Source organism: Penicillium brevicompactum, assembly GCF_028827555.1.
Source record: "Penicillium brevicompactum strain IBT 35665 chromosome Unknown utg000009l_segment0_segment0, whole genome shotgun sequence".
Taxonomy (NCBI): Eukaryota; Fungi; Ascomycota; class Eurotiomycetes; order Eurotiales; family Aspergillaceae; genus Penicillium; species Penicillium brevicompactum.
Window position 1 is genome coordinate 1,300,350 of NW_026623212.1, and position 25,168 is coordinate 1,325,517.

Consider the following 25,168-nt stretch of genomic DNA (forward strand, 5'->3'; position numbering starts at 1 on the left):
CCGAGGCCTTTTGTGTCTCCTCTGTACCACCATAGCCATTATGTGTTTTGAATGGATATATATTCGATGTTCAATATTTCTTGTCGTTGGTACCTAGGTATTCCTCTTTTCCTCCGGGGTTTAGGTAGCTTGGCAGTGCTACGTAGGTAATTTTGTGCAAGCTTGGTATATATATATATTTAAATGCTGAACGATGAAAGGTGATCTCACCACCAAGGGTCCAAGCTATATTTCCAACGACATAATTCCAATCTTCAATTGATTTGAGTATCATCGAGGCAAACAATGCTTGTGCATGAGAGAATAGCGTTCAATTAGTGGACTGTCTACAGAAGAAGTGTCTATCAAATTTCAAGAACCGGCATCGATGCAGCACGGACCATCCCCAAATCTCCCATGTGAAATTGACCACAGCCCTGGAGCTCTTTTATCCCCACAGATCGACACATTCTGTGCTTGTCTTTCATGTCCACAATGTATTGAGAAGAGACTCAACCACTGCTCAGCACTGGCAGCTTGCTACTTCTCTCCAGTAGCCCTGATGCCGCGCACTCACCCCGAATACAGCCATACATACCGCCCGAACTCACACCCGTTTTCAACAGTACCGTCAAACTTCCCATCAGGATATAGCCCAGCATCCCAATCAGTCTCGGTGGTGATCCGGAACTCACCAGCCAGCGGACCAACAGCACAGAATAGCGAAGAGACATCCGGACGTACCATACCGGACGTCTCACAGGCGGGCATTCTCACCGAAGATCTATACTATGCGCCCATGCGGGTGGGAGGACAAAAAACAGGCGACGGGTCAGTGCTGATGCCGACACCAACACGAGGCACAAAACGCTGTCACGAAACCGAAGACGATTCCTCACGACAGCATCGCCGCCTCACCACCAAAGAAGAAGTAGCTCTCTTCGACATCTGTAACCAAAATGCAGACACATTCGGCAGCCGCAGCAACCTATGTAAATGGTGGCAGTCGGTAGCCACAGAGTTCCAGCGCACTCACCAAGGCCGCTCCTATTCATGGCATTCGGTACGGCGAAAGGTCGAACTAGTCACCAGACAGCGAATCAAATTCCTCGAAGACCAGCGGACGCGCACGACGAACACCTCAAGCTCAACAGCCGAGGAATTAATGAACCCACAATGGCTAGCTGCGCTCGATGCCTGGATCCCCACCTGGCAGCGATGGGAAGAAGCCGAGAATCGACGGATCGCGAAGCGCGACGAGATCAAGAAGCGACGACAGCCGCAGCCGTGGCGGGCTCCGAAACCTGAAGAATGGAGAGACCTGCCAACGTCTTCTGTCACTAGCTCCGATGTCTCGATGCTGGGCATTTTGCCCACTGCAAATGACGACCCGGGCCCGGGCACTCCGTCACCCCCAGCTGCAATCCCAGCTGCACCGTTCCTCGAATCGCCCTCGACGCCAGCTTCGACTTCTACGCCGTTGAGACTACCACCGGGGTTCGAAAATATGTTCTCCAACCCTGTGCAGCCTCCGCCTTCCGCATCACCCGCTCCACCCGGTGACGGCCGAATGGTTTCGGCTGTGCTGGAAACGCTGGGCAAATTGAATAAGCATCTGGGTGCTGCTTCTACGGGGATTGAACCTGATGCTGCAGCGCCTGTGATCTCGGCTTTGGTGCAGGCTGCTTCTGAGGCGCCGGGTCAGAGTAGAGGATCTCCGCGACCAGTGCGGGCGGAGTCGCATTCACATCCTACGTATAGTGAGATTGAGCGGATGAAGGAAGAATTGAGACAGGAGATGCAGAGCCAGTTTCGACAGGAGCTGGAGAGGAGTCGAGCGGCTATGGAGGAGAAGCTGGAATCTGTGCAGCAGACTCAGGAGATGATTCTTGAGATGTTGAGACAGGAGCCTGGGAGATGATTTGTTTTGTGATATTTCTATTTTTGCTTGTATTTGTGCTTTCCGAGATACCCATTATCAGAGCGAAGGCGTACCTTGCCTGATCCAATTACAATTGACATGCGATTAGACATGAAACTATTGAACAGACCCGGAGATGGTAATTGCTCTCTATTCTAGAACAGATAACCAAGTAAACAAACATAAGAGAAAATAGTCATCGGGCTAAATTACAGATAAATGATAGATAGGGGATTTTCTCCAGCCTATCACACAACGATTAAAAGCTCTTTCAAGGACTTGCGATCCCCTCGAGAAACAATCTAGTAGTAGAAGGTCTCATCGACGGTACGGCCACGCATCCACTTGGGCTCGGAGCCACGAACGTAGATATCCTCGAAGAGGATGCGAGAGTTGTTCTCGGGGGCGACCATGGCCTCGGCCTCGGCGACCTCGGCGTCGATGGCAGAGCGAGCGGTCTTGTCGAGGGCCTTGAGCTCCTCCTCGGAGGTAACACCCCACTCGAGCATCTTCTGCTTAAGACCGGCGATGGGGTCGTTGGTACTGCGCATGCGCTGGATCTCCTCACGGCTACGGTAGGTGGTACCGGGGTCGGACATGGAGTGACCACCGTAACGGTAGGTGACGTACTCGAGGACGAGAGGACCGTTGCCGCTGATGGCGTAGTTCTTGGAGTACTGGACGGCGGCCTTGGTGGCGAGGACGTCCATACCGTTGACCTTCAGACCGGGAATGTACTGACCACGCTTGTAGTACTCGGTGAGAGCGGAGGAACGGGAAGCGGAGGTACCCATACCGTACTTGTTGTCTGAACGAGTAGAAAAAGGTTAGTGAAACTGATAATCAAAGGACCAAACCAGAAGGATAGAGGAACACATACTCTCACAACCGAAGAGAACGGGAAGGTTCCAGAGCTTGGCCATGTTGAAGGCCTCGAAGACCTGACCCTGGTTGGAGGCACCGTCACCGTAGAGAACGATGGAGGTGTTGGGCTGCTCGTTGTACTGCTGGGCGAAAGCAAGACCGGCACCGACGGGGACCTGGGCACCGACAATACCGTTACCACCGTAGAAGTTCTCGGCGAACATGTGCATGGAACCACCCTTGCCGTACGCGATACCCTCGCGGCGGCCGAGAAGCTCACCAATGATGGACTTGACGGTACCACCGCGCATCATAGCGAAACCGTGGCAACGGTAGGCAGTGATAACCTTGTCCATGCGGGTAATGGCGTGCTCAATTCCGACAGCGACAGCTTCCTGACCGGTCGACAGGTGGCAGAAACCGCGGATCTTCTTCTCCTTGTACAGACGATCGGCGGCCATCTCCATACGTCTAGGCGAAACAGTCAGCGTCCAATCCTTCGCTCTCGGGGGTTTCAGCTTTCGCAATTCTCATCTCCGTACCTCATGGCAACCATGTCGTAGTACATCTGCTTCATCTCCTTCTTGGAGGTCTCGAGGGTGTATGAAGGAGGGTCGAGCTCGTAGGTCTCGAAGCTCTCATCGGAGAGACGAACGGTGAAGGGCTTGTCATCTTCCTATAGCAGCGCAAGCGCACAGGTTAGCATTGAGTGTCCCGGGCTTCCGATGGGAGATTTCCAGTTTTCCGGATAGGGCTCAACAAACCTGCGGGACGGGGGTCTCGACATTGGCGGACGCGGCGTCGGTGGTGACAGAGCGACGGGTGAGAGGAGTGAAGGCATGACGCCTGAGAGGCGCAGCCTGACGAGCCGCAGTACGGAAGAGCATGTTGTGAGGATTGATGGTAGTTGAAGGTGATAAGCGCCTTTTTCCCAACAACTCTCTTCAATTTTCCCGGCTTAGTCAGCAACCACCCCTTCCACATCGGGGCCGCCCGGTGAAGCGCTGAACGGCGGAAAGCGCATTCCGTTTACTTTTCTATACTTCGTCCTTTGTCTACTTTGACTACTTTGACCACTACTTCATTCGTGATCAGTTAGTCTTGACTGGAGACCGGTGATTTGTTCATATTTTCCTGGTTTGGAACTAAGCCCAACAGATCGGGACATCTTCAAGCCTACATGCTGACTACTAATAAATCAATGAATGTACCATGAATATGACATTCACAGTTACTATCCAATATACAAGAATGAGCAATTATACATCCAGCCCAAGTGTGATATTCCACATCTCGGGAATTAACTCAATTGACACTCCGCAACCTTGATCATAGGGTTGGGCTTATACCAGGAAAGCAGAGAAACAAGACATCAGAACCCTCACACGACAATGTGATGAAAGTGACATGAGAAACACATGGAAACCCAACCTAAGAAGCATAGAAAGGAGAGACTTTGTTGAGAGTACAGCCTCATCAAGTGCGTGATGTCGAAGTCAACGCTCTTGCCTCATGTACATTGCCTCACTCAACTCTTCCACCTTCTCACCTTCTGGCTTTCCCCTTCCTCCAGTCAAGCTCAAGTCAAAGCCACCATATTTCATTAAACGCTTCTCCTTACACCACCGCCATGGCCCAGATGGCTCCCTCGGGCCCTCCGACCCCTCCAATAGGCCCCTCCGTGATCTTCATCGCTCGTTCCAGCAAGTGTCACCGCGATGCAGATGTCCATGGGCAAAGGATGTGGCTTCGAGGCACTATGTCCCACGTCGCAAATGCCTTCCGAGCTTCTTTCGGCTCTCTGGGGGACCGTCAATTCTTCTACTGCCCTATCGTCGGGCGCGCTAACAACCCGATGGATCACGAGCATGAGGCTATCCGATACCTGACAAGCTTGATGCAAAGCGCACGGGAAGTAGGACATCCGGTCTATCTTGTCATTAGCGGCTGGGCTGGCTTTACGACAGATGAGTCAACCTTCATCGACCTTCTGAAAGATTTCGAAGACCTCCATATCACTATTCTGATCTACGCTCAGGCGCCTGGAAGCAATCCACCCAAGAAGAGCTTCTCGGTACTGAATCTCCACAAAATTCGTCATATCCTTCAAGACACGCTCAATCTCGAAGATAACCCTTGGACGGATCCCTCCGTCAAGTTCGTTGGGCTACTCCGACGGCGGCAAATCGAGAAAGCCTTCAAGGAGGAGGCCCTGCAGGTGGCCATGTGGATGAACAACTGCCCACGTGAGGACGCAATGAGAAAATGCAGGAAGGATATCGTAGCTGTATTAAGTGAAAGAAAGGAGGAGTATGAGGAATTACTCAATGGGCCCAGGAATCAGCACAACTGAGGTGATCTGGGAAGGCGAGCACGAAAGAACAATTCCAGGCACCATTCGGAGGGGGACACTTTCTCAAAACAACTACGACAGTCTTTCTCTTTTTCATATTCGAATCTCATGCTTTCACCAGCTTTCATCTGTAGCAGTTGGCTTCCATTGATTCGCTTTCACCACATTTAGGGTCAGATATCTTGGGATTGATTGTGACGCTAACGCTAAAGATCCAACATTGACCACCCTTTCCGTTAACCTTGTAATTGCCCATGCCTCAGAAGAGGTATTCCCTCTATTCTCTCATGTGGTCCCCGAGTGATGATGAGGTGTGAAAGTCCCTGCAATTCCACAGTAACTACCAAAGTTTTGGAACTAGCCGTTTACGGTTAGAGTAGGATCTCCTGCAGGCACAAGCTTTGGGCTGATTGGACCTTTGAGGAGGCTGAGTGGGCTGTAGATGTTTGGGGGCCAACCCTGTCAGCTTCAAATATAAGATCAATTTCCTTCCTCCTCATGACACTCGAGAATATGCCGCGTTGGAGAGTGATCCATCGCCGGTAATTGCTATAGGCCAGCCTTTGTGAGCAGCCACGATATAATGCAACACCTAACAGGGTATTCAGCAATGCAATCAGCGCCACAGGAGCTCGAAGAGTTCAGATCGTCCGACGATCGCCAGGAAACACTGCTCCCTCTCTCTGAATCGGGGCCATCCCACTCGCTGTCGAACCCGTCAATCAAAACGACACGACGGTCATCAACGACATGGAGTTTGCTACCATGGAAAATCGAGATCCTGAGCTGGACCGCGAGCCTTTGCTTCTTCGTCGCTATCATTGTTGTATTGAATGTCCTCAATGGCCGTCCATTGCCAGAACTGCGATATGGGATCACCCCTAACGCAATCATCTCACTATTGGCCACATTTGCCCAGTCATTTTTGATCATACCCGTGAGCTCCTCGATCGGGCAGACCAAATGGCTCCAAGCCCCTCGAAAGCACACATTGAATGATCTTCGCATGGTAGACGAAGCTAGCCGGGGACCATAGGGTAGCCTGTTAACGATCGTGCATCGAAAAGGAGGGTTAGTTCATCTTCCCCATGATTCTGAAGCATTGGACCTATAGATGATATCCGCTGTGGAGATTCAAAGCCTCAACTTTCTTCCCTTGCTGATTTCGAACCAGGTATATTGCATGCTTTGGTGCTGTCATAACAATTATGGCTCTAGCCATCAGCACATTTTATCAACAAGTCCTGAGATATCAAACCGTCTATCCATATACCAAGGATGCTTCGCTACCAGTAGCACAATACATGAATGGCTCGGACTATGCGCAGATCGGGCACGAGGGAAGTACATCTGGCATTGATTCTTCGTTGCTAGCTGCCCCCTACGTCGCACTCTTCAATCCTCTCAATACCACATTCTCAGCAACAACCTTGACACATTGCAGTTCCAGCAATTGCACATTTGAGCCATATCAGACTCTGGGTATTTGCAACACCTGCAAGGACCTGAGTTCTACCCTCACGTCTACAAAGATTCACATGGATCCCCATGACAATCCAATCACTGCTTACAAAACCAACTACCATACACTTTCCAATGGCTTTGGCCTTACTGGCATACAGCCCGGCGATTGGATCAACCAAGTCGACTTCGCAACCACCCTCGGCATGTTGAATATCACAACCAACCCGATTGCAGATTTGGACTCCATTGCATTTACCCAAAATGGCTCGAAGCTCCTCAACATATTCGCAGTGGGCGCAGCACCAGCCACCATCCCAGAACAACCAGACTCGAACTACTCAGCCAGCTACATGACCAAGCCTCTCGCCCAACCAGTTGCGTTCGAGTGCCTCCTCCAATTCTGCGTTCGCAACATGCGCGCCGATTTCACAAATGGAACCTTATACGAAACCGAGATCTCGACTTGGACTGATCAGACTCAGCCTGTGCCTACGTCCAATTTGGACATTGTACTCCAACCGCCAGGTTCTTCAACCACATTCGTCGCGACCAAGGAGGCGATCGATGGAACGAACACCTGGCTGTCTTCTCTCCTAATTGGATACGCGACCATCGATGCCCGTCGCGGCCACATTGAATCTCCCGCGTACTCTTCAGTCCTGACTCAACCCTTGTTCTCGGCAATGAATACCACGGTAACGGGGTTTCCAGATATGATGGATAATCTAGCACACAGCCTGTCACTGAGTCTCCGACAGATCAAGTATCAACCTGTCGTTCATGGAAAGGCTTTTTCATCGACCACCGCCGCCGTTGTGACGTGGGCATGGCTGACCCTGCCACTGTTCGAGCTCGCTGCCAGCCTGATATTCCTCATCATCGTCATGATGAAAACCAATAAGGAAGGATTGTCTCCATGGAGCAATAACATTCTTGCATATCTGTTCCACGGTCTGAGTGAGCGACCTTCCAACCGACGTGTCGAGGAAAGTCAGGGCGATATGGAAGATTCGGCCCGCGGGCTGCTAGTAGAATTTCAGCGCCATGAAAACGGTGGCGGGTTGACACTTGCAAACCCAAAAGACTAGCCTATAATAAGAGTGATAGACAGTTTACATGGGGAATACGCATCAAATGGCCAGGGAATTTCACCATGTGTCAGGGTAGGCTGAAGGAGGCTGCTCATCATTCCTGGATTCCGAGCTACTCCGTACATACATTAAAGTTCACTCGGATTACATTTGAGCGTCTCTTTTCAACTTCGACTTTTACTATTGAGCCGTAAATAGGGATTATTTGTTTGAAAGAAAGACTTAATTTATACTCCGTACTCCGTACCTCAAGGACAATACTGTACGTGGACCAAAGCTTGGCATATGATGACATAGCCAGAGCGTTATGGTCACGTGAAACAATCCGATCTGAGTGATGGTCAGGTGATGATCAGTCAGCATTATCTCCCGCGGTCGAAAGCCCAGTGTATAGGTGAGTTTACAATCAGTGAGAAAGCAAAATGAGCCCTTTTATATACTTTATAGAAGTAAATATTGAACATCTTGATCAGTCAATCCTAAAAACCATTGGACTCAAAAAATAACCGAAGAAATCACAAGTCTGCACCCTTCCAACCTTCGAACTTAGTGAAGAGCGTCTAGTTCTGGCGCTCCGCGCACTCCACCCCATCTCAAAAAGTGATCCAACCGCAACAAAGATTCCCAGTCCACACATCATGATCCGCCAAGCAATAACCACCGCACCAATGCGCGCCTCGCCCTTGGGCGCAGCACTGCTCCCCAGACTACCCCTTCAAGTAAGATACCACCACCGTGATCCGCAGAAAGAAGAGCCATCACCTGGACATCACCGAACCAAGCTAACATGCGCCTGAACCTGCTCAGAACTCCCTCGCCACCCGCCTCTTCACAACAACCGGACCCACGGCCTTCACATCCTCACTGTTAGCAAGGGAAGCATCACCCTTCCGCCTCTCCAAAAAGTCCGACTCTCCGCCCTCGTTCGAAGATGCCTATTACAGTCCATACCAGCCAAAGCGCCAATGGCCCCCCGATATGAAGAAACTGTCGCCAAAGCACCAGTTCCGACTTGAGCGCAAGTACCGGCGTCGCGCGGCGCTGAAGTACGCCCGGCCGACGTTTATGAAGGCTGTTACGATTGGGCAGTGGGTTGTTATAGGATGTGAGTATTGGTTTCCTGTCTGGCGGGTTGGAGCTCAACCCAACTGGACATATATAATATATATATATATATATATATATATATATGTCTTGTGGAATGAGGGAATATTGTTGGGTGAATACTAATTTTCGTTAGTCGTTATTATCTACGCCGTATTGTTCATGGAGTGGGAAACTAGTGATACGCCGTTCCACGGGGTAAGTCTATTCGGACTCGGTCTTTACTGCACGGACATCTTGACTGACGGTTTCACGTGCAGATTCGGGATAGCTTCTTCGCTGGTCTCAAGTCCATATTCTCCAGCCCTGCGCCTCCAGGTCCTGTGAGGAGAGACCAAAAGGATAGCTCTGTGTCTACAGAGGGATCGCAGTAGATGTGTATCCTGGTCTTGTAAATTGATTCGGTGTGATCATCTATGTATTATAGAATATGTCCCGTTGGACCATCCGGTCTGACCTCGTCTTCAAATAAGAAAACAAAGCAAAACACGGAGACAGCATTAATATCGGCCAAAGTACTAATCTTGGTATCGGGAGAGACCTTGGAAGCTTGATAGGACATGCTTCATGTGCTCTTCTCCTCGCTGACATAGTTGGAATTACCTGGGCACGTCTCGTTGTAAAGCGCCATATGAGGTCCACGGGCTAACCTCGGGTGTACGTCTCTGGGTCTATTAAACGAAGACTAGGCAATGATCAATATAAGTAATAGGTACCGTCTTGATATCATTGATGTATGTAGGTAGTAGGTAGTGTCGAGTAGTGATAGCGTCTCGAGGTTGGGAAACAGCCGCAAGCCATGGTTATCCTTCCGACTGCTGGCCATTTTGGAATCATACTGGCTTCTGGGGTAGTTAAACCTTCCAACCCACTCTGTGGTTTTTAATTCTCAAACCACATTTGGCCCGTATCTCTACGCTCCAGCTACTGAGATGCCTCTTTATCTGCACCATTCTCGCTGTCAAAATGGCTGAGGACTCGACTATCAATCTCCTTACATATTGTGGTATTGTACTGGGCCTCAAGACTATCTTTCATAGTATTGAGGTATAAGCCCCATGCTTAAATCTGAAAAGCTAGCTAAAAACTCTCAAGCTTTGGTTCGCATGAAGGCGCACTCATAAGCTGGAAAAGAAGATGGACGAAAGGGCGAATATGATAAAAGAGACGATACCTTAGGTAGTCTCGACTGATATCAAACAAATGTACGGAGTAGAACATTGATTGACAGTTCTGACTGCCCAAGAGCATGTGCCCATACGTCCAGGTCACTCAACTTTAACGCGGAGGCTCCGGCGTGAAATCTTAGGATCGAAAGTCTCCCTCTCCCTCTCCCTCTCGATCATAGCATTTGATGAGGACTGGCTTGCCAGCTATTGCCAGCTATTGCAATATGGCTATTGATCGACACTCGCCGATCCGAGAGGAGTTGGGGAAACCTAGAGCTTGCGTTCCCAGATGTTGTCCCCCGAAATCATAAATGACGTGGCTTGGAAGTCATACATCATGCAAATATTGTGGCTAAGGATTTGATCGTCAGTATGTGTAGGAGTAGGGGGCACAATGCCAAGCTCAGAGATGAACGGGTGGCGCTGCGTTGGAGACATGCTACTCGGAATATGCCCAGGTGAATGTCATCGATTCAACATCATGTGTTCCAGGATTCGGATTTGTGAGACGTCGCGTTGGCGAATCTTCCGCTATTTCTTGTCTCTGGGTTGGAGATTTGGAGATCAGAAGACAGCAACAATGCAGCGTCAATTTCGATTTGAGCTCATATTCATGTTGCTGAGATTCGAGTTTGTGAAGCCTTGCGTATAAACTTCGATCCCTGCGTCTCCTACTGGACGTGTCAATTGCTCGCCATTGAGGTGCATAGACGGAGAGAGTTGGTAGATTGATCAGATGACTTTTCTCTTTTGGTATTGATAGACAAAACTGATAAATATTGGGCAAAAAAAAAAACAGCACAAGGAAAGTGCTTGACGAGAGGTTGTTCAAGTACGGAGTACATAATGTGATGCAATGAGGGAAGTGAGCTATACGATTAATAAATGATATCACAAGATAAGATTGATCTGGCAGCAGTGGAACCTTGGCTCGAAAGGGAATACGGAGTACGCATAGATGTTGTACATACTCCGTACTCCGGACTTAATCTTAATTTTTAAATAGCAACCTTGGAACTTTGAACCATTCAACAAACCCGAGTCATTTAATTGCTACTGTGGGCCATGAATATATGTAAGTCATGATCGGGCTGAGACACTTCCAAGGTTTTTTCTTCCCACAAAAGTAAAAAATTGGGTCTGGATTCTATGCCACGAACCTGTTAGCTCCATTTAACTCCACTTCGATTGTGAAGGTTTTGTTTTGTTAAGAACCTTCCCGTTTAGTGAGCATAAGCAAAGAATCGATTGTGTGCTTAACTCAAGTTTGCGAATACCCTTTTAGCCTTATATTATATTACGACTCCATCGTCCGGAAGTCTCAATCTCGAAAGTTTGTCTTCACCAATCGGACGATACCGAGCATCGGGCGCCCGGTTATTCTCGTGCCAATAAATCAATAAAAAAACTGACACCGAAGATGTTTTTTTTGGGGCTAGTGATGCGCCGCTAGCTCTGGACGACTCATTGTCCAAGTTTACGTATGTGGATTGGATACATCACAGAGCCGTTGAATGTATATGCAAAGCATCCCAACCTAGAAACGTTGAACTTCATGCATATCGACTCATCCATAAGTGTATATTTAACTCTAAAGCCGAAAAAAGCAAAAAACCCCCGCATTAACATATCACAATCATCAATCAATTGTATCGATCAGAAAACAGGGTCAGAAATATCCATCGAAAGAGACTCATCCAAAGTCCCCGACCAAAAGTACGGTGACAGATCCCAAATTTTACTTGGCAAGCTCACGAGCGTTGTACGGAGTAAGCTGAGCGAAGGTTCAGCACACGGGGCACTTCCGCACCCGCACTTCGTGCTGCACCAGATCAGTACGTGTAGGATCACAGATCACAAAGCGCCCTTGTCTCTCCGTCCCCCCGTGCATCGATGTATTGATCAATCTGCGCGGTGAGCTCATCCTACTACCCGCTTAAAATGTCCACCAATCTGCACCACCGGACCCGAAACAGTGACGAGTCGATGAACTAAGACGGATGCGATCGGTTACCAGAGACAGCGAATGGTCCGAGCTAAGACGAGCCATGATGTCGGGATTTCCATCTCGACTGAAGTATCTGCTTCATCCTTGGTAGGTGCCGTTTCAGGGGTAGTTTCAGATCAGATCCTGACGTATTTGCGTATATCAAACGTATAGCCAAAAGTAGAGAGAACAATGCAGAATACAAAAAAACAAAACGAAAACAAATATAATAATAAATTAACAAATTGTATACAATTGTGATGGGGACACTCCGAAGGATTCAGTAGCTTAGCTTGTACTCCGTAGGGAGTATCCACTGGGGCATCTGCATGTCTAGTCAATGTACTCCGTAGAGTGCTTGTGTCGAATCCTTCTGTGAGAGCCATCGCATATGAGTACTAATGAAAACCCAAAGTAGCATTTTGGCTTGTGACAAAAAGCAGTCTCGGGTTGCCTGACCTGAAAGGATCTAGATCCGTTGTGCTATGCAGCTGTAGCGGCATTTGAATGCGTCTAATGCATCTACTGAACTTTATGCGTCACAGTCTGCAATCATAGAGTCGTAGACCAAGAGACCAGAAATTGGATTGTGTGTACTCCGTAGTCGTCTGCAGCTAAAGAAAACCGGGACTCGGAAGCAGCCTGTCCAATGAGACGTGCATAATACCCCCTGCGCCCAAGAGAGCGTTTCAATTCTAAAGTTTTCAACTAAAGTTAGTTATACGGAGTTACTTGCACTTGAATGTTGCCTGAATTATTTCGAACCTGCTCGTATAATCAAACAATGAAACAATGGTGTGATGCGGTCCGCACTATTGAATCGAGCATCGGATCGAGCCCGGGAAATGCTCGATACGATAGGATGGAAAAATCACCCCGGATGATTTACATCCTCGTACCTGTACATAAGCAACTCCGCTCCGGAAACTTTCAACGGCGTTGATCATGTATCCATTCAGTAAACCTACCAAGGCCAGTAGGCATCACAAAAATGAGAGAACCCAAAACCCCGAGACGAGCGCTGTGTACGTACAGTAATTTGTGTCCGGAATAACCGGTTTAGGAGATAGGCCGACTGAGCTGTCAATTGCACCACACGTGGGTTAGCCCATGACAGCTCCAACCATTTGTGATGGAGCGAAATTATCGGGAAATCAAAATGAGCGATCCGATTCGCGTCCCGATGTGCGTAAACGTACTCCGTACTCCGTACGGAGCACAAGTCGCACGGGCAACGGGTACGATAGATCCAATATCAAAACCCACCGAAAACAAAAAGCTGTACGTACTACGATTACTTGGATACGCGGGGCCTGGGATTGGAAGATGGAAGATGTCAGCGGCGACATGACAGGAGGCAAGGATAAGGATCGACGCGGCAAATCAGAAATTTGAGACAAATGGAGTCGGCTAGGGGATTAGCACAGACGGTCCAGCAGCGCCCAAAAAGCAGGAGGGTGTCGATCGCATTGGAAACGACATTTGTTCTCGGCAGCGGGATCCATAACCGACATTGATGTGCAAAACTAAATCTCCTCCTATTTCGACTGTACGTTGTAGGTACGCGCTCGGCTTGCCAGGGCGCTAATGAGTGGGAACGACCCGCTGGAAGCGTCAGGAGTAGTACGGAGTACCAACGGGCGCACTTGGATGGAGTACTGAATACGGAGTACGGAGTACTGGGTACTGGGTATGGGGGGATGTCCTCGGGTCAGCTCCCATTGTATGGTCAGGGGCCCGGTGTTCATATCCAGGTTTTTGGTACAGCTAGTTCCGTGAGAATGGCATTGGCGTTAAATCTCCGGAGCAGCGATCGTCAATTGCGGAGAGGGTTTAACGCCACAGGAGATTCGAGGTCACGGATCATCAACTCGTACGGGAGATGTCGATCCCGTGCCTTACCGAAGGATGTGAGGCTCTCGAAAGCACAGTACGGAGTAAGTAGCCTTGGATCGAGTTGGAGATAAAACGTCATTGGCGAGTTTCAAGCTGGTAGAGTGTTTCCAGTCTTTCTAGAATCCTTCTGTGCCAAACAACGGCGTGAAGGATCGGCAAAAAGTTGCCACTGCGTGGTGGTTTGAGTGGTGGAGTGGGCATAACAGGAGTGGATGATAGGTTTCACGTGATACAGATAAATTTGGTGGGTAAATCTATCGGCATTGAGCTTATTCCGGCCCGAGTGTTAAGCCCACAGTATCTCTTGACTTAATACCACCCTCCGTTCCAAAGTTTTGCAGAGCCTCGGTATCTGTCTGCCGAGCATTGAAGAATCGAGGGGATGCTCCAAGGATATCCTTGGTTCCTCAACATTAAGCATATTTTGGGTCATTGAACCTCAGGAAAGAGAGGGGTTCCTCCATAGGTTCCTCAATGGGTTCCTCAATAATGGGGCGAGGAATTTCAAGTCGGCAGATGAGGTCATGTTAGGCCTGCAGTATCAGATAGATATGCTGCTACGACGTAAAGTGTTCGAACCATGGAGCCATGATGGTTGGGATAGATTTTTTTCTTTTCCATGGGTACGGAGTACGGAGTAATTGTGTAGTCGGATTTTCAATGTGACACTGAACGTGTTCGATCTATACAAGCGTCGGCGTAGGCTTAATAGGCTCAATAAGATCAATAGCCTTTCGGATTATGCGGCCCAGGCAAGGGCAAGGCCACGTTGTGAGTAGTAATTCTCCTAGGGTGAGACTCTAAATGATAGATATCATACAATGTTCTCAAAGTGGCCTAAATCATCTGATTGGACTTAATAGACCTAATTCATGTCAACTCCTTTTTTTCTTTTTTCCAGGCTCAGGGGCTCTCCACTACAATCCATGGCTCCAGAGTGGAAACAAGATCTCTGGATCTCTTTTTTTTTTTAATTAAATTTACTCTTCGATAATAATTTATTCATTTTCTTTATTGGGAACTAGTAGGAATTAGCTTAGTAGGAGAGACTCTCTGGGGTTTAGTGTGTATCGTTCTAAACGGAGTTTTTTCCCCTAGTAGCATTTTTTGCCCCAGTCTGCCTACAGCCAGTCCCCCTGTTCATCACTTGTATACTAGTCTCTCTCTCACTTGTTTTTTTTCCCTGGTATTTTTTTGCATTTTGGGTTTGGTATTATTTCTATTTTATTTTTTTTTTGGATGCTCTCGCCTCTTTTGACTTCCCCACCTCTTTGTCTCCCTTTGAGTCCATGTGGAAACGTTCGCCCAAGGAGTCTGAGAAAGACTCAACTCAACACCTCTCTGACCTGGGCATTCTGGGAAGACCGAAGAAGTCTAAGAGTGAGTCCTGTCAATCTGAGACACTGCCCTTCTAGAGGAATTCCCGACTCCCCTGAACCACTCTTTTCGGGGCCCTCTATATTCCTATTCTTATCTTCCTCCCCTGCATCTGAGTCTGCAAGGCTTCATCCTTGTCGCATTCAACATTCCCCGCTAATTCGGAGGTGACGTACAGAATTCCAATCACAGCCAGATTCTACTCGCTCGCCCCTCCGCTCCTTTCGTACTTTCACCCGAGGCGTGCTAGACAGACCCGGGAGCAGTCTTTCCAATCAGACGGATATCACCCGGCCAAGAGCTCCTTCGACCGTCACCGACTCGGGCTATCAGCCTGGTCCTCTACACTCAAGTCGCTCACGGGCATCTTTCCACTCAAGATCGGGACAAACCACCGGCCCCATGGAGGTTGATCGCACACGGACACGGAGGGAGAGGACCTTCGTCGGTAGCGAATGCGCCGTTTGCGAGGAGCCCTTGGAGCACACTTTGCGCGGTGAGCGCGTACTGCAGCTCTCGTGCGCCCACGTCTCCCACGAAGCCTGTTTTTACGAATACCTGCGCGAGTTGGATGGTCAAGATTGTCCAACATGCAATGCGCCTCTAGCCCTGGATACAAGTCGCGGAGGAAATGTGCTGGATATTGGTATGACCACCCCTCGTGCGCGACCACCCCGCGGGGAATGTGAGATGACTAATGTTCCCCCCTGCAGACAAGATTAGCAAGATCGTGCGCTCCGTCACAACAAATGATACCGCAACAGTACGCAGTGGATTGACTACTCCGACTCCGTGGGAACAACCGTCTACCCGACGAACTCCCAGCGACGCGGGAAGTCGATACACCTCGGCTACACGGGAACAATATCAATCCTCCGCCAGGGACCCGTCATTCAGCGCCGCTTCGGCCAGAGAATACTTACCAAGAGAACAATACAATCCGGCTGCGAGAGATCCATCTTACCATCGACGCGACAGCCGCGACACAAGTAGCCAAAGTCAGCGTGATCGTGTCGAGCGATTGACCGTGGGCTCTCACAACCGCCAACCACATTCCCGCAATGGCAGCGCAGCGGGATCATCCGGAGAATACAATGAAGGCCAACACACGAGTAGTGGACGACGCCACGACTATGATGTCCAAGCTATGGAATCAGACCTCAGCCCTCGCCCGGGAGTCGCGAAGAACCCCATTCCCGCTCCGATAGTCACCGTGCGAAGCGAGTTCCCAACTATGAATCGATCCCGCCAGCAGCAGACTCTCACGTGTTTGATTACCGTCGAAGTTCCCGAAGCCAACTGGCGCCCAGATGTGGATGACCTCCGACACACGCCCAGCGGCCAATCACAGCCGGACGAACCTTACGCAGGACGGTTTGCGGGTGGACAAGATGCAGCTTCAATTCAGAACGAACAGACGGAGAATATGGATGAAATTGCTGAGGAATTGCGCACCCGAGTGGATAACTGGCACGGTCTGGAGTTCAAACGCTTCGGCAAGCTGCGTCTTCATGGGCAGATGCGCGTGGGCAAGGATCGGGACTCGTGGCAGGAACTGGAGTGCTATCTCTTTGGGGAAATGCTTATTTGTGTGAAGGAGAAAAAGTCATCATCCGATTTGAACCGGTATGATGAGAGCGGGAGGCGCAAGCCTGCCCGCTGTACACTCAAGGGTTCAATCTTGATCAAGAAGCACCTCAAGTCCATTGATGCCTCAGCCGATGAACCAATTCTTGCCCTCAACCTCTCCGTTACCGAGCTGCCTTGCTTCTTCCTTCGTTTCCAGAGCCGTGGTCAGCTTGAAACATGGCGCCGGTCTCTCATGGATCTGCACCCGGTTGAAAACATCTCACGCCAGAATGACTACGAGTATGATCATTCCGGAGAGGAGGATGATTTCCGCGGCAGTCGGATCCAACGACAGGCGTCTATCAACTCCTCATACGGTGCTGGCAAGTCGATCAACACCGCGATCACCGACTACACCAACCCGGACACAGAATCTCCCTCCATTAACACCATTCACATTCCCCTCGATCTCGTCGTCGTCATCCCTGTATCCTCATCAATGCAAGGTCTGAAGATTACTCTCCTGCGTGATGCGCTCAGATTCCTCGTTCAAAACCTGGGCCCGCGGGACCGCATGGGCCTGGTCACTTTCGGCTCTAGCGGCGGCGGTGTGCCCCTGGTGGGTATGACTACCAAGTCTTGGAACGGGTGGCCCAAGATTCTCGAATCCATCCGACCTGTGGGGCAGAAGAGTCTCCGTGCGGATGTTGTCGAAGGCGCCAACGTGGCCATGGATCTCTTGATGCAACGCAAGTTCAACAACCCTGTTTCGACCATTCTCCTCATCAGCGACTCCTCAATTTCCGACCCCGAAAGTGTCGACTTTGTCGTTTCTCGCGCCGAGGCTGCCAAGGTCAGCATCCACTCATTTGGTCTCGGACTGACACATAAGCCCGACACCATGATCGAGCTGTCCACCCGCACTAAGGGCTCTTACTCATACGTCAAGGATTGGATGATGCTCCGCGAGTGCGTCGCTGGATGCCTGGGCGCATTGCAGACAACTTCCCACCAGAACGTCAAGTTGAAGCTTCGCCTCCCAGAAGGATCCCCGGCCAAGTTTGTCAAAATCAGTGGCGCTCTCCACACCACCAAGAGAGCCACCGGTAAAGACGCCGAGGCAGCCCTTGGCGACCTCCGCTTCGGAGACAAGCGTGACGTTTTAGTCCAGCTCGTCATCCAGCCCGACAATGCTACACAAGACAACATGCCCCAAGATCATTGGGAGAGCATAGTCTCTGGCTTAGAAGCACTAGGCGGCGGCTCTGACGGCGACGACTCCCGCATTGTCAGCGTCGAAGAAGTGCCCTTGATCCAAGCCGACCTCACCTATGGTGATCTCCTTCGCGACGGCCACCTCACCCACTCACCTCGTCCCTCGCTCCTGGCCATCACCATGCTCCCTCCCAACCCTCGTGCCAAGGGCCAACGCCCCTCAACCCCGCCAATCCCCCCCACACCCATCCATCGTCCAGCGCCGCATGGAGCTGCTCACTTCCGACATGCTCACCCGCGCCCTCACTCTCGTCTCCCGAGGCCAGAACGAGCGTGGCCTGCACCTCCTCCAAGAAACCCGCAGTATCCTCAAGGGTCTCGGCAAGGGCGGACTTCCACCCCTCCCCCCAGCCGCTCGATCCGGCAGCGACGCCGACGGCCGCGGCGACACACCCGTTTCCTCCTCTTCCCCCAAGTCCTCCACCTACGGCGACGCTCACTCCTCCACCTCAGAGGCTAATACCATCACCCCCACCTCCTCCGTCGACGCCCAAACCATGAACGCCCTCAACGCAGACCTGGAGTCCTCCCTTGAGTGGATCAGCCACCCAGCCGTCTTCAGCCGCGATTCCCGCAAAGCCGTCCTGCAAAGCATCGGCGTCATCTCCTCTCAGCGCGCATACACCTTCCGCACTGCCTCCGAAGCCCACTGGGCCCAGCGTGTCTCGGGTGTTCGTCGCTTGACGGAGAAATCTCGCGACTGGCGTGAAACTGGTGATGATGCTTTGACTGAGGAGTAATTTGGATTTTCACGCAATATTCTTACCGTTCCCCCCTCCCCAAACAATACTTTCTGATATGCCCCTTTGCGATGATTTATTTTCTGTTTTTATTTTCTGTTTTTCCTTTTAGTTCTGTACCCCCCTATGATACCACTTTTTTGTTCCCATGCATAATAGGGTTCACGTTACTGGGTTTTGTATCTGATTTGACGGTGGCTATGGGTTTTTGAACATATGATGATTACTTTGATTACAAATAAGCCTGCATGATTAATTTTCTATTTTGATATCTTCAATTTATACTTGTATACTGTTAATGCTCACGCTCTTTGTGTTATGGAAATTGAAATAGGCTTTGCTTCTGTACATTTACGCCCTGGCTTGTGAGCTAACTGGCAAATCTCCGCAGATGACTGGATTGGGCTTGAGGCCTGCTGTATGTGGCTGCCAACAGTCCAGGGTTGGATCAAGGCTTGTTGCCTCGTGGCAAAAAGGCGCTCATACCAATTCCTTGGCCAATTTCACTTGTAAACAAAGGATCTGTCCCCGCGCGAGGTGACATCCATGGATTACAGTCCACCAGCCAGCTCCCAAGGGACTCCCCATAAGAGCCGTCCCAAGCCCACTGACATACATGTCCTCGAAGACCGATTTGTATCCATACATGAATTGTAGCCCGAAACGATCGTAGTCGGTCTTGGATTCTGAGTTATAGTCCAGAGGTGGCCCACGGTTAGCGTTGCGGCTCCCCAAATTAGGGCACGCTTATCGCCCTTATCGCCCTTATCGCCCTTATCGCCGCGATAAACATTCCCGGGGCCCCCGTTTGGAGGACGAGGTGGAATAGACCCTCTCTTGTACATCACCGATCTCCTCGCGTTCAGTTGTCGCCCATATGGGTTAAACCATGATGATAAGTCTGGGTCGCAAGCTGTATGCCCAAGTGGCCCAGAAAGCTTCACTGGCGCATACTTCACGTCCATCAAGCAACACGATTCCAGTGCACCAACTGGCCAAAACCGCCCAGCCTATGCGTCAGATACGATCCTTTACCGCTACACCATTCAAACAGCGACGCGAGTACTATCTAAATGGAAGGCGCATTTCCACTTTTTCACGATTCGTCTCATCGGTTTCGCGAATGGTACATACGACCAAACCCCGTCACATTGTTGTGGTGGGCATAGGTGCCACAGGCTTCTACCTTCTCTACCTTCTCAGCACCGAAAAAGTAGAAATGACCGGTCGTCGACGTTTCAATGTTATCTCTAAAGCACTAGAGCTAGAAATCGGCGCAGAGAGTTGTCGTGAGATCCTGTACACCGAGCGCGGCAAGATTCTCTCGCGTAACAACCAACTCACGAAGATGGTTGATAGTGTGATGAGACGTTTGCTTCCTGGAACCAATATGGACAAGAAGGGATGGCAAGTCTACGTGATCAAGGACGATGACAGCGCCAATGCCTTTGTGCTTCCCGGGTACGTGGGTTTGAGATCTTGTGATTGCGCACGCTAACCTGGCGCAGTGGAAAGGTCTTCGTTTACACGGGAATCCTGTCACTTTGCAAGGACGAGGATGGACTGGCCGCTGTTCTGGGACATGAGATTGCGCACGTTGTCGCTCATCACCCCGCCGAGAGTATGAGCAACAAACTTATCAAGCTGAGCGCTGGGATTGCCAGTTCTCTTCTTTTTGATATTGCCGGGCATGTTTCTTCGCTCCTGATGACGATGCTGTACACCTTGCCCAACTCGCGAACCCAAGAGGTAAGAGTGCCTAGTTTTCTTGGTTGAATTCTTGGCTGATGTTTACCTCTAGGCTGAAGCGGACTACATCGGACTCAGTAAGGATCCTTGTAACCGGTTACCGAATTGTGCTAACCTTTCCAGTGCTGATGGCTAAGGCATGCTACAAGCCTGAGGCGGCGGTTGGAGTGTGAGTTCTGGTCATGGACAATACGTACACAGAAGTACAGAAGCTGATTGAGGCAGATGGACTCGTATGCACGAACAAGAGGATCACGACCCCCTGGAGTTCATGTCATGCCACCCATCGGTAAGCACACTTGCTACCTGGACGGACATTTGCTAAACTATAACAGAGATACAACCGAATGGAACGAATTCGGGGATGGTATGTGCTGGACTCAGACCTAGTTCCTCAGCTTGCTCTGTGCTAATCACTTGCAACAGGCTCGAAAAGGCCAACGAGATTTACGAGGAGAACGACTGCAAGGCAGTTCGTGAAAACAGTAAGATTGCTCGTCGGTTCGCCCGTATTACAATCCTGACGCTTCTAGTGCCCCGTTTCCGAAAGGCTTTGTTCAGGACCTCGTGAAAGGGATAGTCTATACTAGCTATCCACACTAGGCTTGAAAAGGCCGACAATGACGAATTACGAAGAAAACGACTACAAGACAGTTCGTGCAAGCAGTAAGATCCCTCATTCGATTCAATTGCCCGTGTCATGATACTAACGGTTCCAGTACCTGGTTTGTGAACTGATGAATCCAGCACCTCGAGGAAGAGATGGTTAATACTAGCTATCTACTGAAGTTGCTGCATATTAATGCCCACTCATGAATGTATGAATAATGGATAATGGATAATGGATAATGGATCATGAATTTCCTTTCAGTCTTGACAAATCACGCATGTAGGCTGTAAGTTCTGTTCTCTTTCTACAGCTTGGGGGTTCTCTGCATTGTCTACCTGGTACTTGCCGCTGTTGATATGAACGGCTCTGGTTGGTGAGTGGCCGCTTCAGGAGTCAACGTATTGCACTAGCGAAGAGGCAATTCTGCTGTTGCAACTGCCGAAAACCATATCATTGAGTAAAGCAAGAAGTGGGTTTACTGACTGGCCACTTAAATATAAGAGTGCTGTAGAGAATATCACTGGGATTGTTCGAGGTTTTTTTTTGGCTTAATTGGTTGAGATAGATGGTGGCGATTGAACAAAGTAGTGTGAGAAATCATGGGAGATGTATTGAATGACCATGGCCAGGATCATCAATTCTAACAATTGTGAAGAATAGAATCTCACATTCCAGTGCTGGTCAAAGAATGAAGATGGCAAAGAAACACTCCCAGCCGATCTATACTTGACCGCCAAGCACCCCTCGTGCAAACGGAGCAAACCCACCACCGCAGCTCCAAAAATTGCCCGGCACAACAGCTCCATCCACTCCCTACATCAACTTTGATACCCAGTCGCATTTTCCTCGGACGCGACAACAGATCATGTCGCTTTCAATTCCAGGTCCCTCCCAAGCGGGACTTTTCAAGCCCGGCTACCAGAGGTGAGTCGAACCGTCTAGAAATCCCGCCGCAATAAGGGACCTCCTTATCTGGAAAACGTGCAATTCGATTGACTATTTTTGAACTGTCCAGCCACGATGCCGAGGATGGAGCCGTCATCCGTAATATCGAAGCCTGCCAGGCTATCTCGGGCACCGTCCTGACCTCCCTGGGCCCTTACGGCCGCAACAAGATCGTCATCAACCACCTGCAGAAGATGATCCTGACCTCCGACGCCGCCACTATCCTCCGTGAGCTCGATGTTGTTCACCCCGCTGCTAAGCTGCTCGTGATGGCCAGTCAACAGCAGGATGCCGAGATGGGTGATGGTACCAACCTGGTGATCGTGTTGGCTGGTGAGCTGTTGAAGAAGGCAGAGGAGTTGATCCGCATGGGTCTGAAGACGAGTGATATTGTGTCCGGATACGAGAAGGCTCAGAACTTTGCTATGTCTGTTCTAGAGGGTATGTTTCATCTGGTGGGAGGGTGAATTGGGGACAAATGGAGGCAATTACTAATGTCTCGTGTAGAGCTCGAGGTCGACAGACTCCAGGATATGCGATCGGCAACAGAATTGAGCAAGGCTCTCCGCACAGTGGTGGCCTCCAAGCAGTCTGGCACCGAGGACACTCTGGCTGCTCTGGTTGCAGAGGCAGTTCTGGCCGTCCTTCCCAAGAACCCCATCAACTTCAACGTCGACAACGTCCGAGTCGTTAAGATCATGGGTGGTAGCTTGGAGCAGTCCAAGGTTGTGAAGGGTATGGTTTTCGGTCGTGAGCCGGATGGAGTTATCAAGAAGGCCAGCAAGGCCAAGGTCGGAGTGTTCAGCTGCCCCATTGATATCAGTCAGACCGAGACCAAGGGTACAGTTCTCCTGAAGAACGCCCAAGAAATGGTGGACTTCACCAAGGGCGAGGAGGACCGTCTGGAGACTGCCATCAAGGAGCTCTACGACTCCGGCCTTCGCGTCCTCGTTGCTGGCTCCACCGTCGGCGACCTGGCCATGCACTACTTGAACCGTTTCAACATCCTGGTCGTCAAGGTTCTGTCCAAGTTCGAGCTCCGCCGTCTCTGCCGCGTTGTCGGCGCCACACCCCTGGCCCGTCTGGGTGCCCCCATGCCCGATGAGATGGGTCAGATCGATGTCGTTGAGACCTCCGAGATTGGCGGTGACCGTGTCACCGTCTTCCGCCAGGAGGATGCCAACGCCGTCACCCGCACAGCCACCATTGTCCTGCGTGGCGCTACCCAGAACCACCTCGAGGATGTTGAGCGCGCTATCGACGACGGCGTGAACGTCGTCAAGGCTATCACCAAGGACCCCCGTCTTGTCCCCGGTGCCGGAGCCACCGAGATCCAGCTCGTGGAGCGCCTGACCAACTTCGCCGACCGAACCCCCGGTCTTCCCCAGCACGCCATCCGCAAGTACGCCGAGGCCTTCGAGGTCGTCCCCCGCACACTCGCCGAGTCTGCCGGTCTCGATGCCACCGAGGTTCTCTCTCGTCTGTATACCGCACACCACCGCACCGCCGGTGCCGAGTCATCCGAAGAAGAGGAGGGTAGCTCATCCGAAGAGGAAGACCCTTACTGGACCACAGGTGTTGATCTTGAGATTGGCGAGTCAGACGGTACCCTTGATACCGTCGAGGAGGGCATTCTGGATCTGATGGCTTCCAAGATGTCTGCGATTCGTCTGGCCAGTGAGTCTGCCAGAACAGTGCTGAGCGTTGACCAGATCATTGTCTCTCGACAGGCGGGAGGCCCCAAGCCTCCGCAGGGTGGAGGTGACTGGGACCAGGACTAAATAAAACAAAAAAGGAGAAATAAGGGTCTGGACGCTGTTTGATATTTGAGACCTGATAGATCTTCGTACGATGATACGCTTAAGAACCATTGTAAATTGGACTACCTTTCTCTTCTAGTACACCCTCACCTCTTAATCAAAGGAATACTTACATGTCTTGATAGAGAACAAAAAACTTGAAAAGTAGCTAGTCTTCATACACAAGAACTAGTTAGACGCCATAGCTAGAAGTCTTACCTAGAAAAGTCCGCATTGCGAGTCGAGGCTATCCCATATCTGCCTTGCCGATAAACATAAGATCCTGAGGCAGAAAAGCATCACGTGATACTCCCAGATTTTCCTCGAATGTTTCCTTTCGGCCTCGATATCAACGAGCGCGATTCCGTATCCCACCACTTTTGTTCCAAGCCGCCCTTTCTCGATCCCTTTCACTTAATACCATCTCCGCCATGTCCTTCTCTACCCAAGTCGCAGCCCGCTGCGCCAGACAGCTCTCCGGCTCCGTCCGCCCATCCTCCCTGCGCATCGCGAGCTCCGCTTCATACCTCACAGCCCGTCGCACACCCAGCACCCAACGATGGGAATCCACCGAGGCTGCCGCTGCTGCCCCTACAAACCCCAAGATCTCCCAGATTGTCGACCAGATCAGCACATTGACCCTGCTTGAGACTGCCGACCTGGTCTCCAGCTTGAAGGTGGGTTCACCAATCTATCAATTGAGTGGCATTTTCAACTCTTGGATATGTGATATGCGTATCTTAGCATTTGACAATGTGTAGCATCAATTGGGATCTCTTTATAACTGTCGAACCATCGCTAACTGGACACTTTCACAGACCCGCCTGAACATCCCCGATCTCCCCGTTGGCGGTTTCGCCATGGCCGCTGGCCCCGGTGGTGCTGCCGCTGCTCCTGCTGAGGAAGAGGAGGCCGCTCCCGCTGCTGCCGAGAAGACCCTGTTCAACCTGAAGCTCGAGTCCTTCGAGGCTGCCTCCAAGCCCAAGGTCATCAAGGAAATCAAGACCATGCTCGGCCTGTCACTGGTTGACAGCAAGAAGTTCGTTGAGGCCGCGCCCAAGGTCCTGAAGGAGTCCGTTCCTAAGGAGGAGGCCGAGAAGATCATCGAGACGCTCAAGGCGCTCGGTGCCAAGGCGACCATGGAGTAAAAACTGTTTATTATAGGAATCGGGGGGATAGATCGAGTTTGATTGTTTCTGTCTTGAAAGATCTTGAGCATTGTGTTGGCCTGGCTGATCAAGGCAAAATGTACATTATACGCATTGTGTTCTGGGAC

At 50.6% G+C, this 25,168-nt stretch overlaps 9 protein-coding genes across 9 annotated transcripts; 8 read left to right on the forward strand and 1 right to left on the reverse strand.

Annotated features, from left to right (window-relative positions):
* Window positions 1-541: 541 nt before the first annotated feature.
* N7506_011932 (uncharacterized protein) lies at window positions 542-1,900 on the forward strand (the record flags this gene model as incomplete). Its single annotated transcript, XM_056961223.1, has 1 exon — window positions 542-1,900. The coding sequence occupies one exon, from the start codon at window positions 542-544 to the stop codon at window positions 1,898-1,900; it is 1,359 nt and encodes a 452-aa protein (XP_056805757.1).
* A 302-nt stretch (window positions 1,901-2,202) lies between these two features.
* N7506_011933 (pyruvate dehydrogenase (acetyl-transferring) subunit E1 alpha) lies at window positions 2,203-3,651 on the reverse strand (the record flags this gene model as incomplete). The annotated part of the gene is made up of 4 exons (XM_056961224.1): window positions 2,203-2,708; window positions 2,781-3,235; window positions 3,307-3,440; window positions 3,529-3,651. The coding sequence occupies 4 exons, from the start codon at window positions 3,649-3,651 to the stop codon at window positions 2,203-2,205; spliced, it is 1,218 nt and encodes a 405-aa protein (XP_056805758.1).
* Window positions 3,652-4,394: 743 nt separating this feature from the next.
* N7506_011934 (uncharacterized protein) lies at window positions 4,395-5,117 on the forward strand (the record flags this gene model as incomplete). Its single annotated transcript, XM_056961225.1, has 1 exon — window positions 4,395-5,117. The coding sequence occupies one exon, from the start codon at window positions 4,395-4,397 to the stop codon at window positions 5,115-5,117; it is 723 nt and encodes a 240-aa protein (XP_056805759.1).
* Window positions 5,118-5,727: 610 nt separating this feature from the next.
* Window positions 5,728-6,153, forward strand: N7506_011935 (DUF3176 domain-containing protein; the record flags this gene model as incomplete). The annotated part of the gene is made up of 1 exon (XM_056961226.1): window positions 5,728-6,153. The coding sequence occupies one exon, from the start codon at window positions 5,728-5,730 to the stop codon at window positions 6,151-6,153; it is 426 nt and encodes a 141-aa protein (XP_056805760.1).
* Window positions 6,154-6,325: 172 nt separating this feature from the next.
* On the forward strand, window positions 6,326-7,669 carry N7506_011936 (uncharacterized protein; the record flags this gene model as incomplete). Its single annotated transcript, XM_056961227.1, has 1 exon — window positions 6,326-7,669. One exon carries the CDS (start codon window positions 6,326-6,328, stop codon window positions 7,667-7,669), a length of 1,344 nt encoding a protein of 447 aa, XP_056805761.1.
* Window positions 7,670-8,340: 671 nt separating this feature from the next.
* On the forward strand, window positions 8,341-9,150 carry N7506_011937 (uncharacterized protein; the record flags this gene model as incomplete). The annotated part of the gene is made up of 4 exons (XM_056961228.1): window positions 8,341-8,391; window positions 8,480-8,777; window positions 8,913-8,974; window positions 9,037-9,150. 4 exons carry the CDS (start codon window positions 8,341-8,343, stop codon window positions 9,148-9,150), a joined length of 525 nt encoding a protein of 174 aa, XP_056805762.1.
* Window positions 9,151-15,117: 5,967 nt separating this feature from the next.
* On the forward strand, window positions 15,118-18,789 carry N7506_011938 (vWFA and PH domain-containing RING finger protein; the record flags this gene model as incomplete). The annotated part of the gene is made up of 4 exons (XM_056961229.1): window positions 15,118-15,208; window positions 15,384-15,851; window positions 15,919-18,243; window positions 18,311-18,789. The coding sequence occupies 4 exons, from the start codon at window positions 15,118-15,120 to the stop codon at window positions 18,787-18,789; spliced, it is 3,363 nt and encodes a 1,120-aa protein (XP_056805763.1).
* Window positions 18,790-19,690: 901 nt separating this feature from the next.
* Window positions 19,691-23,874, forward strand: N7506_011939 (chaperonin-containing T-complex subunit CCT8; the record flags this gene model as incomplete). The annotated part of the gene is made up of 12 exons (XM_056961230.1): window positions 19,691-20,250; window positions 20,298-20,560; window positions 20,662-20,707; window positions 20,764-20,827; window positions 20,874-20,905; window positions 20,965-21,039; window positions 21,142-21,204; window positions 21,258-21,263; window positions 21,459-21,521; window positions 21,887-22,072; window positions 22,164-22,534; window positions 22,601-23,874. The coding sequence occupies 12 exons, from the start codon at window positions 19,691-19,693 to the stop codon at window positions 23,872-23,874; spliced, it is 3,003 nt and encodes a 1,000-aa protein (XP_056805764.1).
* A 449-nt stretch (window positions 23,875-24,323) lies between these two features.
* On the forward strand, window positions 24,324-25,040 carry N7506_011940 (mitochondrial 54S ribosomal protein bL12m; the record flags this gene model as incomplete). The annotated part of the gene is made up of 2 exons (XM_056961231.1): window positions 24,324-24,569; window positions 24,711-25,040. 2 exons carry the CDS (start codon window positions 24,324-24,326, stop codon window positions 25,038-25,040), a joined length of 576 nt encoding a protein of 191 aa, XP_056805765.1.
* Window positions 25,041-25,168: the final 128 nt, after the last annotated feature.